Source organism: Malurus melanocephalus, unplaced genomic scaffold (assembly GCF_030028575.1).
Source record: "Malurus melanocephalus ecotype Western Australia unplaced genomic scaffold, MMel_1.1 scaffold_28, whole genome shotgun sequence".
Taxonomy (NCBI): Eukaryota; Metazoa; Chordata; class Aves; order Passeriformes; family Maluridae; genus Malurus; species Malurus melanocephalus.
In genome coordinates this window covers 3173161-3191111 of record NW_026623260.1, presented here as the reverse complement: position 1 = coordinate 3191111, position 17951 = coordinate 3173161, and the positions used below count along the sequence as shown (strand labels likewise).

General features: G+C 45.8%; 1 protein-coding gene across 2 annotated transcripts in view; it reads left to right on the top strand.

The window, feature by feature from the left end:
• The first annotated feature begins 133 nt into the window (after positions 1–133).
• SZT2 (SZT2 subunit of KICSTOR complex) overlaps positions 134–17951 on the top strand; it is a 54639-nt gene continuing 36821 nt past the window's right edge. For both annotated transcript variants that reach the window (XM_057390652.1, XM_057390651.1), the window contains exons 1-13: positions 134–312; positions 468–641; positions 988–1158; positions 2991–3122; positions 5075–5234; positions 5688–5794; positions 5976–6186; positions 7256–7426; positions 12487–12718; positions 13377–13506; positions 14722–14864; positions 15494–15646; positions 15997–16111. In XM_057390652.1, the coding sequence (XP_057246635.1) occupies positions 217–312; positions 468–641; positions 988–1158; positions 2991–3122; positions 5075–5234; positions 5688–5794; positions 5976–6186; positions 7256–7426; positions 12487–12718; positions 13377–13506; positions 14722–14864; positions 15494–15646; positions 15997–16111 (1995 nt within the window). In that variant the 5' untranslated portion in view covers positions 134–216. The remainder of the gene's footprint in view (positions 313–467; positions 642–987; positions 1159–2990; positions 3123–5074; positions 5235–5687; positions 5795–5975; positions 6187–7255; positions 7427–12486; positions 12719–13376; positions 13507–14721; positions 14865–15493; positions 15647–15996; positions 16112–17951) is intronic.

The following is a 17951-nucleotide window of genomic DNA, read 5'->3' as shown; positions in this document are numbered from 1 at the left end:
GGGGAGCGGGAGCACACCGGGCTGGGGCGAGGGAGCACACCGGGCTGGGGCGAGGGGCGGGCGCAGGGGACACGGTGTGCAGTGGGGCTCGCCCTGCGGGGCCGGAGCAGCCCGGGGTGAGCGGCGGCGCGGGCGCTGTCCGGGGCTCTGCCGGGGGTGACCTGGGCCGCTGTGCTCCYGCCGCAGGTGGAGGAGGCAGGGCACGTGTTCCTCCTGATGAAGAAGGACTATCGCATCTCCCGCAACGTGCGGCTCGCCTGGGTCCTCAGCCGCCTGCACCAGGTCATCAGGGCCGTGCCCGAGCCCGAGCTGGTGAGTTGGTGCCCAGGGCTGCACGGTGTCACCGCGGCTGCTGCACCACCCAGCAGCACCTGCACCCTGCAGAGCATTTGAGCCCGACTCYTTTCTCTGATCCTTCCTGTGGTGTGCCTTCATGTTCTTTCATGTACCGATGCTTGTTCTGGCAGGTGAAGTCAGAAAATGAGCTCGATGTTCTCAGCATCCTGCCTAACGGGTGGCAGCCAGACGAGCCCGTGCAGCCCAGGCCCTATCTCCTCGTCCCCTCCACACGGGTCACCTTCCTGGCCCGCCAGTACCGATTTGTGATTGAGCTTGATCTGAGCCCTTCCACAGGGATTGTGGTGAGTGCAGAAACTGCCTCTCTGGGTGCTCTGCATTAAAACAGAAACCCATTTTCATTTGATGAGAAAAGGTGTATCATATCGCTGTCAATGTCAGTCTTAACTTTGGCAGAAGTCTTGCTTTTCTCAGGAGGGATCCATGATGTGCCCCTGGCTAAGACCTTAATGACAAACCCTGATTCTCCACTGGATGCTCTGTGTGTGACTTGTGTTTACAGGAGTTGTCATTTTAATCCAGCTGCCATTGCAGAAGGATGTTTGCTGTTGGCTCTGCAGTGGGACAACCAGCAAGGAGATTGAAGGTCCTAGAATATGAAAAAGCTGTTCCCTTTCTCTGTTTCTGTAGGATGACTCAACGGGGGAGATAATTTTTGATGAAGTGTTTCACGCCCTTTCCCGATGCTTGGTGGGATTGTTAAGACCCTTTCGTATCCCTGGTTCAGACATTATCTACCAGCCWGAGATCTTTGTCACCATCCAGGTGTATTCCTCCATCATTGGCCTGCAGTCCCACCAGGTAAGGTCCAGGCTCTCCCTCGTTATGGCGTGAGCATCTCAGCTGTGAGTGTGAGGAAAGTGGGAGCAGGTGGCAGYTGGGCTCTTTATCTGTGATGCTGCAGGCTTGTTTTATTAAAGCACTTGGCCTGGTGTGATACAGAAGTGTGTGTGAGCAACTTCTCCTTTCTGGGCAGGAAGCAGAGGTTTCTTTGGAGAGCACTGCCCTCAGGCAAGATTTTAAAATTGGGCCACAGGGAGTATTTGCCTCATGTCAAATGTGTGCTTGTCGTTGTTGTTTTTCTTGTTTTGTTGTTTGGGGGGTTGTTTTTTTTCTTTTAATTTCTCTTTATTAATTCTTTTTGCCTGTTTCAATTAGCTTGAAGCATTCAAGCAGAGGCCAAAGCTTGTCTGCCCGTTCCAGCTCTGTAGCAGTGGTTAATTCAAATATAATTGCCTCTTTGTACAGACCTTGTTCTTTTTGCACTGATCTGAATATGTTGCTTCTTGCTGGAAGGAGCAGCCAAGCCCAGTATTGAGATTTGTCAGTGAGTTTTCACTTGTGTCAGGACAAGGCTGTTTAATAAATCCAAGTCTAGTTTATGGGGCCAGTGTGATTTTTGAAGTTCATCCTTGATCTCTTCATCCTAACAGTATTTTCACGTAACTTACACATTTCTGAYGGTGTATTGCATCCCTTTGCTAATATTAGGAAAAGTGCATGGTAACAGGAGGAGCCTGTTGGTCTATGCTTGCTTCTTCCCCTGCCCAAGCCTTCCACCAGGGTTTGTGTTGTGCCTGAGGAGCATGGCCCCCACTTTGCTGTGTTCTGAGGTGCCACTGGATAAGGGTGGCAGGAATGTCTCCATTTGCCATTGATGTTTTATGTGTCATCTTGTCCATAAATCCTGCAGACACTATCATTCTATGCCTCAGTATTTCCCCTATTTACACTGTATTGAGCATTCTGAAGTTGCTACATTTTTTTTCTTTGGATTTCTCTAAATTCCCGCTTCGTAAATCAGGCCATGAACTGTGATCTCTGGGTACAACTGAATAATTATATTTCTTTTATGGAGGAAAAGGGGTATGTGTATATCACTCATGCAGGAAAGACTCTCTATGGTAATAATTTATTTCTCCTATGTCGCTRTGAGGTCTTGCCCCTGTGAAGCTGAGGAAACGTGGATAACATGCAATGTCCCACCAGCCTGAGTTCTTTGTCACCACGTTGTCCCACTACCTGCTGAGTTCTTTGTCTGCCTGTTGCATCTTCTTTGCTCCTGGTTGTGGACAAGGATTGCATGTGCCAGAGTATCTGTAGATACAGGTGTCATGCCTATCACCCTGGGGAGTTTCTGTGGCAAGTTTACTCTGTGACTCAGCCTCTTTTGTAATGTCCAGTCTAATTGTTTCCTTTCTTTATTTCAATTTGCTGTTCCTTTTGGAAGAAAATGTGATCAGTCTGTAGGTGAGGTAGATTAGAACAAACAGGCCTTCCTTAGAGCATCACACTACAGTTACTGGCTTCTAACAATGATCCCACATCACTTTCTCCTGACAACTGCTTGTCCTGGAGAGAGTCAAATGAATTAGAAGTTTCTTGCCCAAGAAGGAGATTTCCCGAAGTGTGATTTAGGCATCTGCTGTGGGTTGCACTGGAGATGCCATGAGACACTGCTGTCACTGACAGTTGTCTCTGAGCAGGGACAGAGARAAGTGGCCTGTGCTGTACTCATACTTTGTCAGGGACGTGTCTGAACTTTATTGTGCAGAACTGTGTTCCTGTGTAGTGTTTGGAGGCTGCTGCTAAAAATCCTWAACTTAATGTTAACATGTGTGTCCTTGGGCCAGGTGCTGTTCCAGGGCTGTCAGCTGGATGAGACGAAGCGCGAAGCCTTTCTGCACCAAGTTTACACACAGCTCTGTGCCTTTGAGAACAAAGTGGCAGAGATGCTTCAGCAACAGTATGAACCCAAACCACAGGTRAGAAGGGCAGAGGTTGTTGGGGTTTTTTGGCTCCCAGGAGCCCCTCTYGGGTGGGGTGGCAAGAGGAACAGCAGCATAGGTCTGCGGAAGGAACAGCTAAGGAGTTGGTGAGATAACATTGTGGGATCTTGTAATGAGACATGAACCTTTCTGAGGAAAGCAGAACCAGTAATTGTTTAGAAGGACTGTTAAGAATGGCTGTCTTCCCCAAAGTTAATGTGCAATAAGACAGCCTGACTATACATCATGAGAGAAATTGTAGGATGTGTTTTCTCGCCGAAGAAGATGGTGGGAGAGGTGCTAATGCTCGTATTATTAATTTATAAATGCTGTGAATATGCCCTTAGCCCTTGTTACAGTCCTTGAATGAAAATACTTCCTTGTTACCATGAAAACTGCCCATGAAACTGAATAAACAGTCAGTGCAGTTTCTAGTACTCCTTGAAATCTGGCAGATGTTGCTTAGTTGCCATGGATATATGTATCAACAAATTAATGATAGAATCCTAGCATGCTCTGGGTTGGGAGGGACATTTAAARATCACCTCCCTTGACCTGCTGGCCATGCTGGTTTTGATCTTCTTGCAGTCAAAGTCATTGTTGGTCTGGCTGAGGCCATTTAGTCCTTAATTAGCATTAGTTATTAGAGTTAGGGCAAAAAGGAAAAAAAAAGGATGTCCAAAATCAGATGACTTAGAGGCTAGTGGTGGTGTACTRTAGTTGCATATCTGAAGTGCTCGGAATCTCATATTCTGGCTGAAATTTGTATGTTTCAATGCTAAAACTGCCAGTCCTGAAACAGAAAGTAGATTGCAGGAAGTAAATACCTCAGCAAGTGAGTCCAGATGGTGTTTTTGCAGTGCTTTGTATGCATTCCTGCTTGATGCAGTATTTCTCTCATGGTAAACTACCCTGTAACTTCTTCCATGCAAATGGAGAAGAGAGACGCTCTTGCAGGCCAGAGGGACTGGTGAGTCCTGCCACAGGCTGTGRGGTGGAGGTGGGAGGCCCCAGGGGAAGGGCAGAGACTGAAACTTTTTTCACTTTTGAAGTTGCACTAGCTGTATCATTGTTTACAAGTGTCTGAATTTAAGGCACCTAGCAAATTATAGTGATGGATAGTCAATATTTTTTGCTCATGGGCATGAACTGCTCCCATTTTTRCATAATAAAAGTTTTGTTAGTTTTAGTTTTCCCAGCTCCAATCATCTGTAGCTTTGCTGAGGAGGATCTCGGCCATTCTCTGTATTAGCAGTAAAAACGAAGCAATATTTTGTTACAGGGATGAACTGCCAGACTCTTATGGGGATTAAGGGATTATGAATACAGTAGGTTTCTCATGGGTGTAATTATACAAATTCCAGGTTTTGCCTTGGGGATATTTTTCATGGAAGATGCAGGAGAAGCCTACCTGCATTTGTTTATATCAGCACTGCATAATGACGGCTGTTTGAGTTAAATGCATAGGCACTAGACTTTGTCCTTACGAAGCTCCTTGCTCCCTCTGCTGCAGTGCTTCGCAAATGAGATGTGGCTGTCTCTGCCTCTCCAGTGTTTCTGAGCTGAACAGGGTAGATTAAGTAGTTGCTGAGTAGCTGCAGCTTTTACTGAATGACAAGGGGAAAAGGAATTATTCACTGTCTCTTTAGTTGGGAACTGTTTTGCTCTGCTGTGGAGTTTTAGTAACCCCAAAGTGTCTCTGTGAGAAGCCAGGTTAGGGTAAAGCTCTAAGCATGCTGTCCCCTTTTTCCACCTTCAAGCTACCCAGCTGTTCTAAGGGGCCCAAGTGACCCGGATTTTAAGAGTACTTGGAAGTTAAATGGAGTTTGCTGTGGTGCTCCAGAGTTGTGGTAGCATGGGACTGCCAGACTGAAGGTGTTTGGACAAGCAAGAACTAGTGGTAGGCTGAATTCTGTCCAATGAGGTCAAAAGTTTTTTAACTTTTCCAGGTGGATTTATCCCCCCTGAGCCAAGAGAGCCCTGGTGATGTGCAGGAGTCATCTGGGAGGAAGCCCAGCGTGTCTGTTGTCACTGCTGACGTTGGCCTGGTCAGCATGGTCCGGCAAGGGATCCTGGCACTGCAGCTGCTGCCCTCCAACTCCAGCGCAGGTTGGCTGCGTCCTCGGGGTTAAGGTTTGCCCGGTTGTTTGCCAAGGGTTGTGTTCCTCCTGCCATAGGCTGAGGTTAATTTAATAAGGGCTGGTACGTGCATGGACCCTTCTGTTAGGGATGAAATTCCACTCTGCATTCTGTGAGCAAATTGTGGTGGTGGGAATGAGGAGGAGAATGATCACCGTGCCACGTGCTGTGTGTCAGAGTTGGGGAGTCTGTGAGGCAGTACAGCTGTGATTGCTGCTCAGGGCAACCTGGGGTGTGAAGAGTGTGCCCTGAGTGCTTTGCTGGACCTAATTAGGATATTTGCCAGCACTATGATGCTTTGGAAGCTCTAAACCATCCTCAGGATTTTTCTTCTATTTTTGCCCTGCCTAACCTTTGTCTCTGGTGGATTTACTGGGAGCTGTTTGAGATGGAAGATGCACTAAGATGCTGCCTTGTTCACAGGTATCATAATAATTACGGATGGTGTGACCAGTGTCCCTGACGTGGCCGTGTGYGAGACTTTACTCAACCAGCTGCGCAGTGGCACAGTGGCCTGCTCCTTTGTGCAGGTATGGCTGCTGGTACCTGGAGTGTGGGTGCCAGAGGGAGGAAAGTGGATTGCTGCTAGTGGCATCCACCTCCACAGGAGAAGGAGGGGCCTTCTGTGCCTGCTTGAGTCCTTGACCAGCTGTCTGCCTTGTCCTCAGCCCTGCTGTTCTCTCTCAGGTGTCTCCTTTATCCATCCCATAGGTGGGAGGTGTCTACTCCTACGATTGCAGCTTTGGCCACGTTCCCAATGTGGAACTGATGAAATTCATCGCCATGGCCACTTTTGGTGCTTACCTCTCCACCTGCCCTGAGCTGGATCCCCTGAGCCTGGATCTGAATGTGTATCACAAGGCATTTCTACTGTACTCCTTTCTGCGTACTGGGGAGTCCCTGAATCCAGAGTATTACTGTGGTGAGCAATGTGCATGTCCTTTTTTCCAGTWGATGGATATCTTAGAGCACCTCTCTTTGGGGTGACTCCCCCAGGCTTGGTTATGTTGATGCTGTCCCTGGTCCCCTCCTAGTCATGCCTTCTGCAGCTTCTGGGCCCAACTGTTCACACAGCCTACTCTGTGAATCCCCTCCTGGTTCCAGGAATTGGGTGGACCAGGGGTAGCTAATGTCCCATTTTCCACCATTCCCCTGGCTCAGCAATCTGCAGTTACACCCACTGTGTTGTGACTTGGAGGGAGTCAGAAGCTCTTGCCCACCCTTCCTTGCACACTCTCTAGCTTGCAGGTGTGGATATTCTGGAGAGCTTGTCCTTACAGGGCTTGCAGATGACAGTTTGGATTAAAAAAACTTAGACCCCTGAGAACTGTCCCAAATGTCTCTCCTGGTTGTTCTTGTTTTGTGACTGTTAGTGACTGAGAGTGTGTCAGGAGAGGTTAGTTTAGTTACCAGTAAAACATGGAAGCACCCTTTCATGTCCTGATGATACACTGGTACCATCTGCTCCTTCTCTAACTTGGCAGCAGAAGCCRAATAAACTGGCAAGTTTGAAGAGAGCTGGCTTGGGACTTGGAAATGTTGAATCTTAAAAAGATCAGCTGTTAGTGGTTTAAGCTCAAGGCTTCCACATCCCAATACCTTTTAGAAAGCACCTAGGAATTCAGAGCTTTACAGGGAAATCAATAAAGCCCCAAAGCTTGGTGTGTGGCTGTTGAAACAGATGTGCAGTTTCTGCCTGTCTAGGCTGAATGGGGAATTCCAGTGTGTGCCTTGTCACACAAACTGTCCCAGAGAAAGCAGCGCCTGCCACCGCACCCTGTCCCTTTCCCAGGCCTTTTGGCCGCATTAATGATCGTGTTTGCTGTATTGCAGAATCAGGAGTGGGTGTAAGTGGTGCCTTGGAGGGTGTACTGTTCTTCAGGCCAGCCAGTGTTCCTGGCAGCTTTCAAAAAGCTCTTGGGGAGGCCTGTTGCTGCAGGATGAGGCTCAGGGGAGTTGCCCCCTCACAACCCCATCTCTGCTGTTTGCAGTGTCCCAGCACAGGCTGTTCAAYGAGCACCTGGTGTCTGCGAGCAGCAACCCCGCGCTGGCGATGCGGAGGAAGAAGCACACGGAGAAGGAGGTGCACGCCGACCTCGTGAGCATTGTGTCCGTCCGGCTGCGTGAGGGATACAGCATCCGCGAGGTCAACATCACTAAAGGTGACTCTACTGCCTTCAGGGCTGGACACTCGGATAGGACTCTGTTCTCAGCTGCTTGGAGGAAAGCACAGGGCCTGCCATCTCAGCAGAGTGGTGGTACTGTGGAGGAGCGAGCCATTTTCCCCRAACTCTGTTTTCATGAATAATTGCCTGATGCAGGGCTGCTCAGTATTGTGTGGTTATGCGCTTGCCAGGCCCATCCTCTGTGCTTGTGCCTGGAGAAGGACAGGAGTGATGCTCTGTATCTTGGAAATGATTCCCCACAATTGSAGAGAAACTAGTGACAGAGCTGGGTTTGCAGAGGATTTAGGGATTTCATCGATATTTGTCCTTTTTGTCATCCCTTTCTAGTTCTTTGCTAGATACACTCCAAAATATGAACACAAAGTTGAGCCCTATGGTACAACAGWCTTAATGCCTCCAAACTACAGTCTTCCAAAGGAAGAAACTGGGCGAAACGAGGATATTGTTAGGTGAAAATGTCAGATCAGTCAAGTCCATGATCAATTCTAGAAGACCATAAAACCTTCCAGTGACCTGTTCTGTTACCTGACTCATTAGACATGGCATCTGGAGTGTTAGAACCGCCTACTGATTAGGGACTTTGAGGGGTTTGATTATCCTAAGGAGTGCCAGTAAATCCTACCTAAATTTCCATCTCCAGCTGTGACTAGTGATAGTACTTTAACTGAAGGGGAGATAAAATCCAAATACAATGAATGTGTTTTTATATCAGAGAATCAAAGTCTGTTAKGTAACTCCAAAATAATTCCAAAGTTACCATGTGATGTTTTCTGTGAATTTACTGTGGTCTGCCTAAAAAACATGTAAATACCTTCTGCCACTGCTCTGGTTGGAAGACTGTCCCAGAGCTCTATTGCTCTTTCTCTAGCTTTCTTTCTAAACTCCCTGAGACCAAATTAGACCTGTGTGACTTTATATCTTTAATTAAGTTTATCCTCCTTCTCTGACTTGCACAAACTTATTTAACAACATCTTCTTCCTTGTAACCTACCTTTTGGCAGGTTAAGCAAGCCAGTATTTCACCTTTCTTTTGTAAGGGCAGGCTTTCTGTTTTGTTTATTCAGCTTAATAGCTCTTAATTTTTTCCCTTAAGTTGTTTTCATTTCAGTTTGATCTCATATTTCTCAGAACAGTTGGCGTGAGTGTTGTAAGTGCGGTTTTATCAGTGCTTTGTTCAGCAGTGTTAATACTTCCCTGTTTCTGAAGTAAAACACCAAATCTGATAGAACAGAAATCGTGAATACAATCCATGATTGCATTATAAAAGTCCCTGAATCTTTCACACACCTTTTTTTTCAGCTGATGAGTCCTTGAGGCTGTTTTATTGGGCTTTGTTTGTTAAGTGGTCCCTGAATGTGCTGTCCTTTACATGATAGTACTCTTAAGTTCATCTTGCTCAGTGCAGCTYGCTGTTCCTTTGTGATGCCTGGGAACTGCAGTTCTTTTGTCTTGATGCATCTTATAAACTAAATGGATCTAAATTACCTTTTTTTGAGGGGAAGACTACTAGCAGTCATATTAGGTGGCATAATTTCTAAAGTTGATCTTCCAGGAATCTCCTAATTTGTTGTTTCAGGAATTTTCTCTTAAAAGTAAGTGTCTGCTAGGTTTTCCCAGTGAGACAGCTGTTCTAGTAATGTCTGCAGATTGCTTTCACTAATGTAGGTGTGGCATAAGATTACTTCCCTTAAATCCAGGCACATTAGATCCATTGCACTCTCCTTGTCTAGGAATATCTGTAAAACAGTGCAACAAGTCCGTTCCTGTCCATGCTCAGTGTCTTTCATTCTTATGTGCACAAGTTCACTTATGGCTTGGACAGKGCTGGATAAAAAGCCTTTCTCTTTAATCTGGCAGCAATGCTGAAGTGYTTTTGGTGGCTGTAGTCGTATGTAGAGATGCTGGAAGAGCCTTCACCAGGCATGAATCATTCAAAAAGCAGTCAGACAAGTTCACKTTGTATCTTTTGGCACAAAGGTGTAGCTACAACCTCTGGCTCAGGGTATTATAAAGCAGTGAATTCCTGCACTCTGGAGGAATGTATTAGAAATATCACCACATGTTACTATGCTCCCTGCACTTTCATCCAGTTATCTTCCTGCTGGCTTTTAGTCCTTGGAATGCTAAATGGATTGGTCTCCCATCTTTACAGGRGCAGAGAGCAGAAGAGCAGCTGCTGGTACCTTCTGTGAAGAGCAGCTATAGACAGGTGCACAGGGAGGAGCAAAAGTAGGATAAACATACGTGATGATAATCTCCATTTCTCCTTTCTATTTTCCTTCCTTTGAGCCATCTCTAACTCTTTGCAGCTCACAGAAATACTTTCTGTGTATTTTTTAGAAGGAATTCCAAAATGAAATGTCAGAGRTATCAAACATACAGTATGGATTTCTATGCAGCCTTCAGAATAGTAGCAGATAATGTTACTTACATTTTGGAAAGCCTAAATGCCCTGGGGAGTTGCTGAAAAATTTGCTGAATTAACAGGTCAGAGTTGACAAATTATCAAGGCATTTAGACATTCAGCACTGCCTTTGCTGAGGAAAAGCATGTTTGGCTAATCAGGGTTCCTTGAGCCATTCTACAGAGAAGTGCATAACAAAGAACAGTTAATTAACCTGGGTTGCCAAAATTTGCTAACTAAAGGCTGTTAAGGAGCCAGCTGGCTGTGAAGCAAGAGGAAAAAAGTGCAGTTGTGGACTTTGACACTGTTGCTTTTCTCCTTCACTTCGCTAAATACAAAATAGAATAAATAGCTAGCTTTGTGCTCAGAGTTGCCTGGAGAGGTTGGTTGTGATATTTATAAGTGCTCTGGTTACCCTCACTGTTTGATTTTTATATATTTAGGTATTTGGGAGGCAACTGTGGTTAGTTAGCAATGCAGAAGTGCTTGTGGAAGGGAGAGGATTGGAAGGTGTGGAAGGGAAAGAAGCTATGGGACCATGGTGTGTAATGAAACCCAGCTCTTTTCCTTCTGCTTTCTGGGACATTGTCAGGGGATTCCCTTCTGTAACAAAAAAAAAAAAAAAAATTCTCACTGACTGTTTTGTGTTGAGGGCAGCCTGGAGGGTGGTTTTCAAAACATCATCTTCCTCTGTGAATCAGTCCAGCATCAAAAATGGCTGGGCATTAGCTGGCCAGTGAGAATGGCTAGTGCCAGTGACAGGAATTGGGAAGAAAAGTGAGCTTTCTAAAGAAACAGCTGGGCTTTGTAAAGGAAGTCAAAGTAGAAAAAAATTTATTAGCTATAAAGTCAGGAACCAAAAGAGATTGCTTTGCAGTAAGAAAAAGCTAAAGATTTGTCTAGTTGTAACTTCAAACTAAGTAAATATTTTGCCTGTGTTTTTGGTTTTGCGTGTGTGGGATCATAGGACTGAAGCCAGGATGACTAATGGAAACAGAGGTGGAAGTTGGAAATATTTTCATTAATGATCTAAGCAAAAATGTAGGAATTTACTTATCATGTTTGCTGTTGATGAAGTAGAAAGGCTTTATTATGARAACCAAAATATTGTGCAGAAGGCAGTGGATGATCCCTAAAGCAATAAGAGCGAGGTGGCAGTATGAAATGAAGAGATGAATTTATAAAATCTTGTTTAGCCTCTCTGATAAACTAAGCAACCGTCATTGGAAACAACAGATGGTACAATCCTGGWAAGTGCATTTATAATAACACAAATCATCCATTGTAGAAAATATTAGTGAACTTACTACAATCCTAGTAATCCCCCAGATGAAATACAGGTGAAATACAGTATATATTTTTGATCATCTTTGTTTGGGAAAGATGAATTCTTGAGGTGTACAAAGTCTGGGTCTGTTAAGGGGAATGAATGTTCTGTCACAGTAACAGCTGAAACTGGGTAAGGATTTCTTAGTGCACACTCCTTGTCAATGTTATGGAATTGAAGCTTCTCAGGATAAAAAAAGTTTAATCAAAAGAACAACCAAGCATGAATTTGGATATACTCTGGGAGGTTTCTTCTAAACATTGATGGGGAAAGAGTACACTGAGGGAGCCTCCCAGCAAGGACCGTGGGAGCAAAAAGATGGCTGTAAAGTGGAGCTCACTCAGCCTGTGGAGGGGATGGCATGATGTGCYTATGACAGCAGCAAATGCAACTCTGCAGGAAACAGAGCATCCAGGCTGATGATCTGTTCAGACGGTTTCCAGCACATCCAATCACTTATCACACAAACGCTGCAAGTCTGGCAAACTACAGAGCAGGCTGGACATTGAATAGATGATCGAGCAGTTGAAATCGCAGCGTGGTCATGTGTTTTCCTGGGATGTTTCAGTACAAATACACATGCACAGTCAGCAGGAGTGCCACAGTTCTCTGCTCTTTTGGCTCAGCAAGGGCTGCTGTCAGGTGTTTGTGTTAATCTTGTTAGACAGGCCCGCTTAAAGGAAAACATAAAAATGTACMGTTTGAAGAATAGATGAATATTCATTCTTGACATCTTAACTTGGAGAAGAGAAGGTAAACATGGTGAGAAGCTTTGAAGATTGAAGTTCTAAATTGCATGAAATACAGTCTGTGCAGGGTAAATAGAGATTAATTCAAGAATTAGGCCTCGCCTTCCAGGTTGTTTATGATCTGTGTCCMTCAGATGTCTGTGTTTCTGCAATGGGTTGGATTAACCCTGTGCAGTGTGGATGATAAAACTTTATAGTTTAAGGGCTGTGCTCATCTGTGCAAAGCAGAGTTTGAAACACACTTGGAAACAAAGATGGACTGTGAAGAAGAGAGCCCATTGCAAATGTCAGCACCTCCTCTGTGTTTCAGTTGCCTTCTCTAGTGYAAGTAGTACATGTATACTTAAAGAATTGAGAACTCTTCACCAAATGCTGCAGTGCAAGCAAAGCCTCCCCCAGCTGGAGAGGAGAGAGAGTGACTTCAGCTAAAGAAAACAGTTGTTAGATGACTTTGTTCCCCTCATCAATCAAGCAATCTTATGGTACTYGTGTATCCCTGGTCAGAGGTAAAGCTCTGACAACAATAACCTGAACTTGCTCTTCTGCTCCCATGCAGGTGGGTCTCAGCTGGAGGTGAAACTAGTGCTGCTTTGGAAGCATAACATGAGGATTGAGTACTTAGCTGTGACACCCTGGCCCCTGGACCCATCCAAACGCAGCACATGGGTGGAAGTGACGATGGAGGGAAGCTATGACATTTTGCATGACATCAGTTGCACCATGAGGAAGCCTATCACCAGTCTGTACCGCACCACAGTCATCCGGCGCTTCTGGAACACCTTGCAGAGGTGAGCTGGACCATGCCCAGCAGTTTCTAGTGTCCAAAGTAACTAATTCCTTCCTTGGCTTGCTGGGACATGGGTTTAGCAGGTGGCCATCGCAACCCAGGGTTCAAAAGGGGCATGACTGGCAACAAGCTTGCTGTCTAGCCAAGGAAAAGACTGGAACTAGTCTGTGACCTACTTTGTAAGAGTGCTTCAGGGTGATGGCTTTGCTGCTCCCAAATCTGGATCCTGGGATGCAAACCTTACCTCTGACTGCCATCCCATGGAAGCCGTGTGTTCTTACAGCACTTCTGTGCAGCTGTGCTGTGTGATCATTCTGGGAGCAGCAAACACATCACACATCGTGTCTGTGGGGCTGAAGTGCCTGTGGGTCACAGCCATTTCCTGGCCACGGTGACTGTTASTCCCAACTATTCAGCAGATTCTTTTTCTAGCGTTTCATTGCCAACTCTGATCATCCTCTGTGTTAGGCTGTGGCACTGTAGCCCCTTTAGCACACTTCTTGCACTTGGGCATGGAATCACAGCATTGCCTGAGAGAGCTCTGTTGGTGTAGATGGGCTCCCAGCACACAGGGAATGCTGTGTGTACAAGCCCTGCGCTGACTGGGGCAGCAAGGGGGAGAGCATGGGTTTTGKGGCTGACTACCTCTTCTTTTCCAGCATCAACCAAACAGATCAGATGTTGGTACATCTGCAGTCTTTTGACACAGTGCCAGAACACTTCACCATTCCTGARAGCACCAAGAATGGGGTGCCCCTCTTCTACATCCCCCCAGGCTCCACCACTCCGGTATGTTCCCTTCTCTCTGTTTAATGTGGTACAGGTTGTCTCCTGTTCCTGTTCTTGTACTCAGGCTTCATCTCTTGCTCATCTTGTCTTGTCCTGCTCAGTCAGAGAGTTCAGGTGTGGTGCAGTGAGCATCCCATGCCATACATTTCCCCCTCTGAGATATCACCCTGTCTTCATTGTTGCAGCTGCACCTCTAAGCCCAACAGTAAATGTCCTGAGTGTGCTGTGAAACCTTCTCCTTTCATGCTCTGATGTGTGAGACTGGTGGGAAGRCTGACACATTTGCTTTTGCTGTGCTTTTTCAGTGGATATCCCAAAGGCAGGGAATTGCTGCTGGCAGTGCAATCAGTGCCSTGGAGATGTAGCTCAGTACTGTCAGGTGAACATACACGATGTCCTGAATAGTTGTTTAATAGGCTCATTGCTCTGAGCACTCATGTGGAAGGTGCAAGGGAGATACTTGTCATCTGCAGCAGAAACTAAACAAAATATGAGCTAATAGTTTCCACTGCAAAATTCAAACTCATTGAAACTCACCAAGCAGAAGAGCCAGCATATTATCTCTTCCCTGCTACCAGTGTCCTTGGCATAGATGGAAGAGGACTAGCAGCCATTAAAGCTAGGGGAAGTTTTAATTTCAGAGAACTATCCATTTTATTTTATTGTTTAATCCATTTAAGTTTGCCTAGTACATTTTGCCTGTGTAGGGTTATGTATCCCACAGTATATCTGGAACATCCCATCTTATGGCTAACCACCACTGTGTTTCTGTGTCAGCAGAGTTGCTATAGTTGKTGGAATCAGTGTCACCACACAAACCAATTAGCATTGCCCAATGCCACCCATTCTGGCACCCTATTTGCCTGAGCACTCTCAGATGAGTAATCTGAGTGTTTAATTACTTTGCTGACACAAGCTGTATATCCCCCTCTCAATCACAAGGCACACCATTACATATGCCATCTTTTTCATGGTTGATTTACTTGATGCTAAGTAGTTAAATTCCTAATTAACTTGACATTTCAGGAGCCTAATTTATTTTTGCTTACTTTGTACTGCGTGTTTCAATGTGAACACATTTACTCAGTTCAGAGGAAATTACCCAAAGTCAGGAATGTGGCCTTCTTGCCCTACAACAGCTCAGCTGCTAAAAAAATTTTTACTATCTCTGGGTGGAACACTTTGATGCTGAATATTGTCCCATCATTTTCTCAGGTATTATCTCTGCAGCACAGTGGCTCTGACTCCAGCCATTCCCAGTTTGCCTCCTACTGGAAGCCMATCCTTTCCATGGATGCCAACTTCTGGCAGAGGTGGCTGCACATGCATCGTATAGTGGTCCTTCTGGAGCATGACACGTATGTAATGGGCAGGGCTGAGCTCAGTGCACACTGTGGGCCAGCCTGGGAATGCAGGTTTCCAGTGCAGCCCAGCTGAGGAATTGCAGCTCTTTTACAGGTGCCTGTGGCCAAGGGAAGGGTCTCWCTAGTGGGACCTGATGGATAGTGAAGGTTTGTTTATCTGAGAGGAACAGTGGGTTGGGAAGTCATCTTTGTTGAGAGTGGCAGGATAAATTGTTTCTCAAGTCCCTCTTGGGTATGGATTTCCTGATTTCAGGGGGTGTGGAACCATTCWTTTGGGAGCTAGCCCACACATTTTTGTTTGCTGCTGGAAAATATCTTTCCCAAAAGCATTGCTTTCCTGAGGCTGGTCCTGGTTGCAGAGTTATGTGAACAATAGTCATCTATTGCATTGAGGGAGATAGAAGGGGTACAAGGGATGGGCTCTCTGTAGTGTGGTGATGCCAGGGCACTCAGAGAGCATGGCTCTCACCAGTGCTCAATTCAGGAGGTGCTTATTCTGGCTGCTGTGGAGGAGAAAGGCTGGTAGACCAGTGAGAGCAGGATGGATGTAGCAGAGCCTGTGTGGGTTTTGGGGGAAGAAGAGAAACGGCAGCTCTGAAATGACTTTCTGCCCCACCCTGCAGGCCCGTGCCCAAGCACCTGCACACACCAGGCAACAACGGCCGCTACAGCACCATCCAGTGCCGCATCTCGCACTCGGCGCTCACCTCCCTGCTGCGGGACTGGAGCAGCTTCGTGCTGGTGGAGGGCTACTCCTATGTCAAGCTGATCCACGGGTGAGTGGCTCTGGAGCAGTGCTGTGTGGGGATCGGGCGTGTGGCCAGACCAGGGATCTGGTTAGACCAGTATGCAGTGATGGGCCTGAAGCAGGTGTTTACAGGAGAGGATGAGAGCTAGRCAAGGKGRTATGAAATGCTGCAATTTCTGARCTGTTCCATTGTGTTCCAGGCACAGCCCAGAGGGAGCGGGAAGCCAGCTGGGGGGTTTCTGCATGCTAGAAGTCATATGTATTACTGAGAAATTGTGTGGGCTGTTGGGCTCTGTGGAGGAGACYTCTGCTTGGTCTGGCACAACAGAGCAGTGAGATGCACACCATTTCAGCCCTGTCTTAATCCCTYCTCCCTAGCTCTGAGGATCTTACCCCTTCCTCGTTCTATGTGGTACGAATCATCTCCAAAGCTCCCTGCATGGTTCTCCGGCTGGGATTCCCCATTGGCACACCTGCACAGGCCAGAAACAAGGTGAGAGCTGGCTGTGTGCTTCATGGGGTAGGAGCAAAGCAAGAAGCTCTGAATGTGGAAATGGTGGGTTGATTCATAGGCAACACTGTGGGCAGTTACCCTCTAGTAAGTAACTACTTTGTTAAGGATTACATGGGTGTGAATCTACTGTAGCAGAAAGGGTCAGTGGGGACAAAGTTCCTTTGTTGAGTCTTAGAAAGATCTAAACCCAAAGACTCAAAGATCAATAGAATAGCTGGTCACATGGATATTTTTCCCACTGCTTAATTCAACTGCGGGGCTTGAAATGACTCAAAGGTTATCTAGTCTATCCTTCTGACCAAAGCACGATCAATACCATCTGTAAAGAGCAGCAGATACTTGCCTGACTCATCTGTGAAGACCTCTGTGACAGATGTACTAYATGTTCCGTGGGCTGTCTGTTCCAGTAGATGGTGAATTACTTATGTACATTGGCTCTATTGGGCAGGGAGGAGTTAAGAGKTAAAATGCAAACAATGCCCCACATAAGCAGCAAGGAGAGAAAAGAAATTAGTACCCAGGAAATGTCTTCAGGAGATAAAAGTCTCCTAGATTTCTGATAACCTTTTTKTGTCTGAAGAAATGGGCTGCCCTAATCAGATGCAAAAGGTGGAGTTATGTTTGGACTGATTTTTCAGATATAATAGCTGAGACAAGTCCAAGTGTTCCTAGGTAAAGCATGAGAAAGATGCTCTGCTAAACTTTTGATGAACTTTTAATGTAAATGAGAGGTTTATCATTAAATCTAGATCTTCTGTCTTCATTAAAGAAATCTTTGGTTTGTGTAACTTAGCTTTAGTGTTAGAGATTAGTCTGAGGAGAAGCTGGCAAACATGGGAAGGACCATCTCTTTCTGAGATAATGAACCCAGATAATACTAAATGTTCTGGCACTCTGGAAGATTGGCCCTTTCATGTCTTTAGGGGATCCAGGACTTGGGCACTGATTGCTGGGCCAACATGTGGGCTTGGTAATGCCAAGTGACAGGTTTATTTTGAAGGAGTTCCCTCTGGCAGGTATAAATTAATATCTATTTCATGAAGAAGGTGTGAGACAGGCACCATACCCTCTAGCTGTGGATAAGCTCCAGATCATTGCAGCAGGAGCTGTATATAGGTCATAAATTGTATCATCCACAATCCTTTTTGCTTTTTTTTTGCCTGCTATAGAGCTGATTAACTACCCAGTATGGAGGATGGCAGTAGAACTTATCCTGCTTTGTTTAAGGGAAAGGGGGTTTTGTGCTGAGTGATTCAAATTTCCAGCACTGAAAGGAAGGAAAGCACCTGGTACAGTTGACTTTCAAGAAGCTTTTTGGTGAGATTTTGTTTAGGGCTCAACTGTAGAACTGTTGGAATGGGGTGTCATAAAACAGAAACTGCCTTGGGGAACAAAGCAAGGAAATGGAAAAAGTGCACTGTTTCATCACAGCAGAAGCTGTTTGTGATTTTCCCAATCTTTTTTCTAGTCAAAGGTTAGGGAACTCATTTGCAGAAAGGGAACAGGCACTGACCTGGGGAAATGTGCAGGTGGCACAAAGCTATTTTAACCTCTGTGCTTTGGTGGCACCTAAGCAGCACAATGGTGGCTGGAAGTCTCTATGGATAACTGCAAAATTGTGGGATTTGGGAGCTTAAACRCCATTAGTTATTCTGTGATATCAATACGAAACCATGAAGGGGACCCAAGTGGCAGCATAGTGCAGGAAAGAACTCTTGTGAAACATTTGGGTTTGGGGACATTCCTTTCCTTTAACAAGGCATAGTAATGATGGGAAAAGTTATTGAAGGAATTGTTGTTGAGGAGAGCTGCTGTTCTT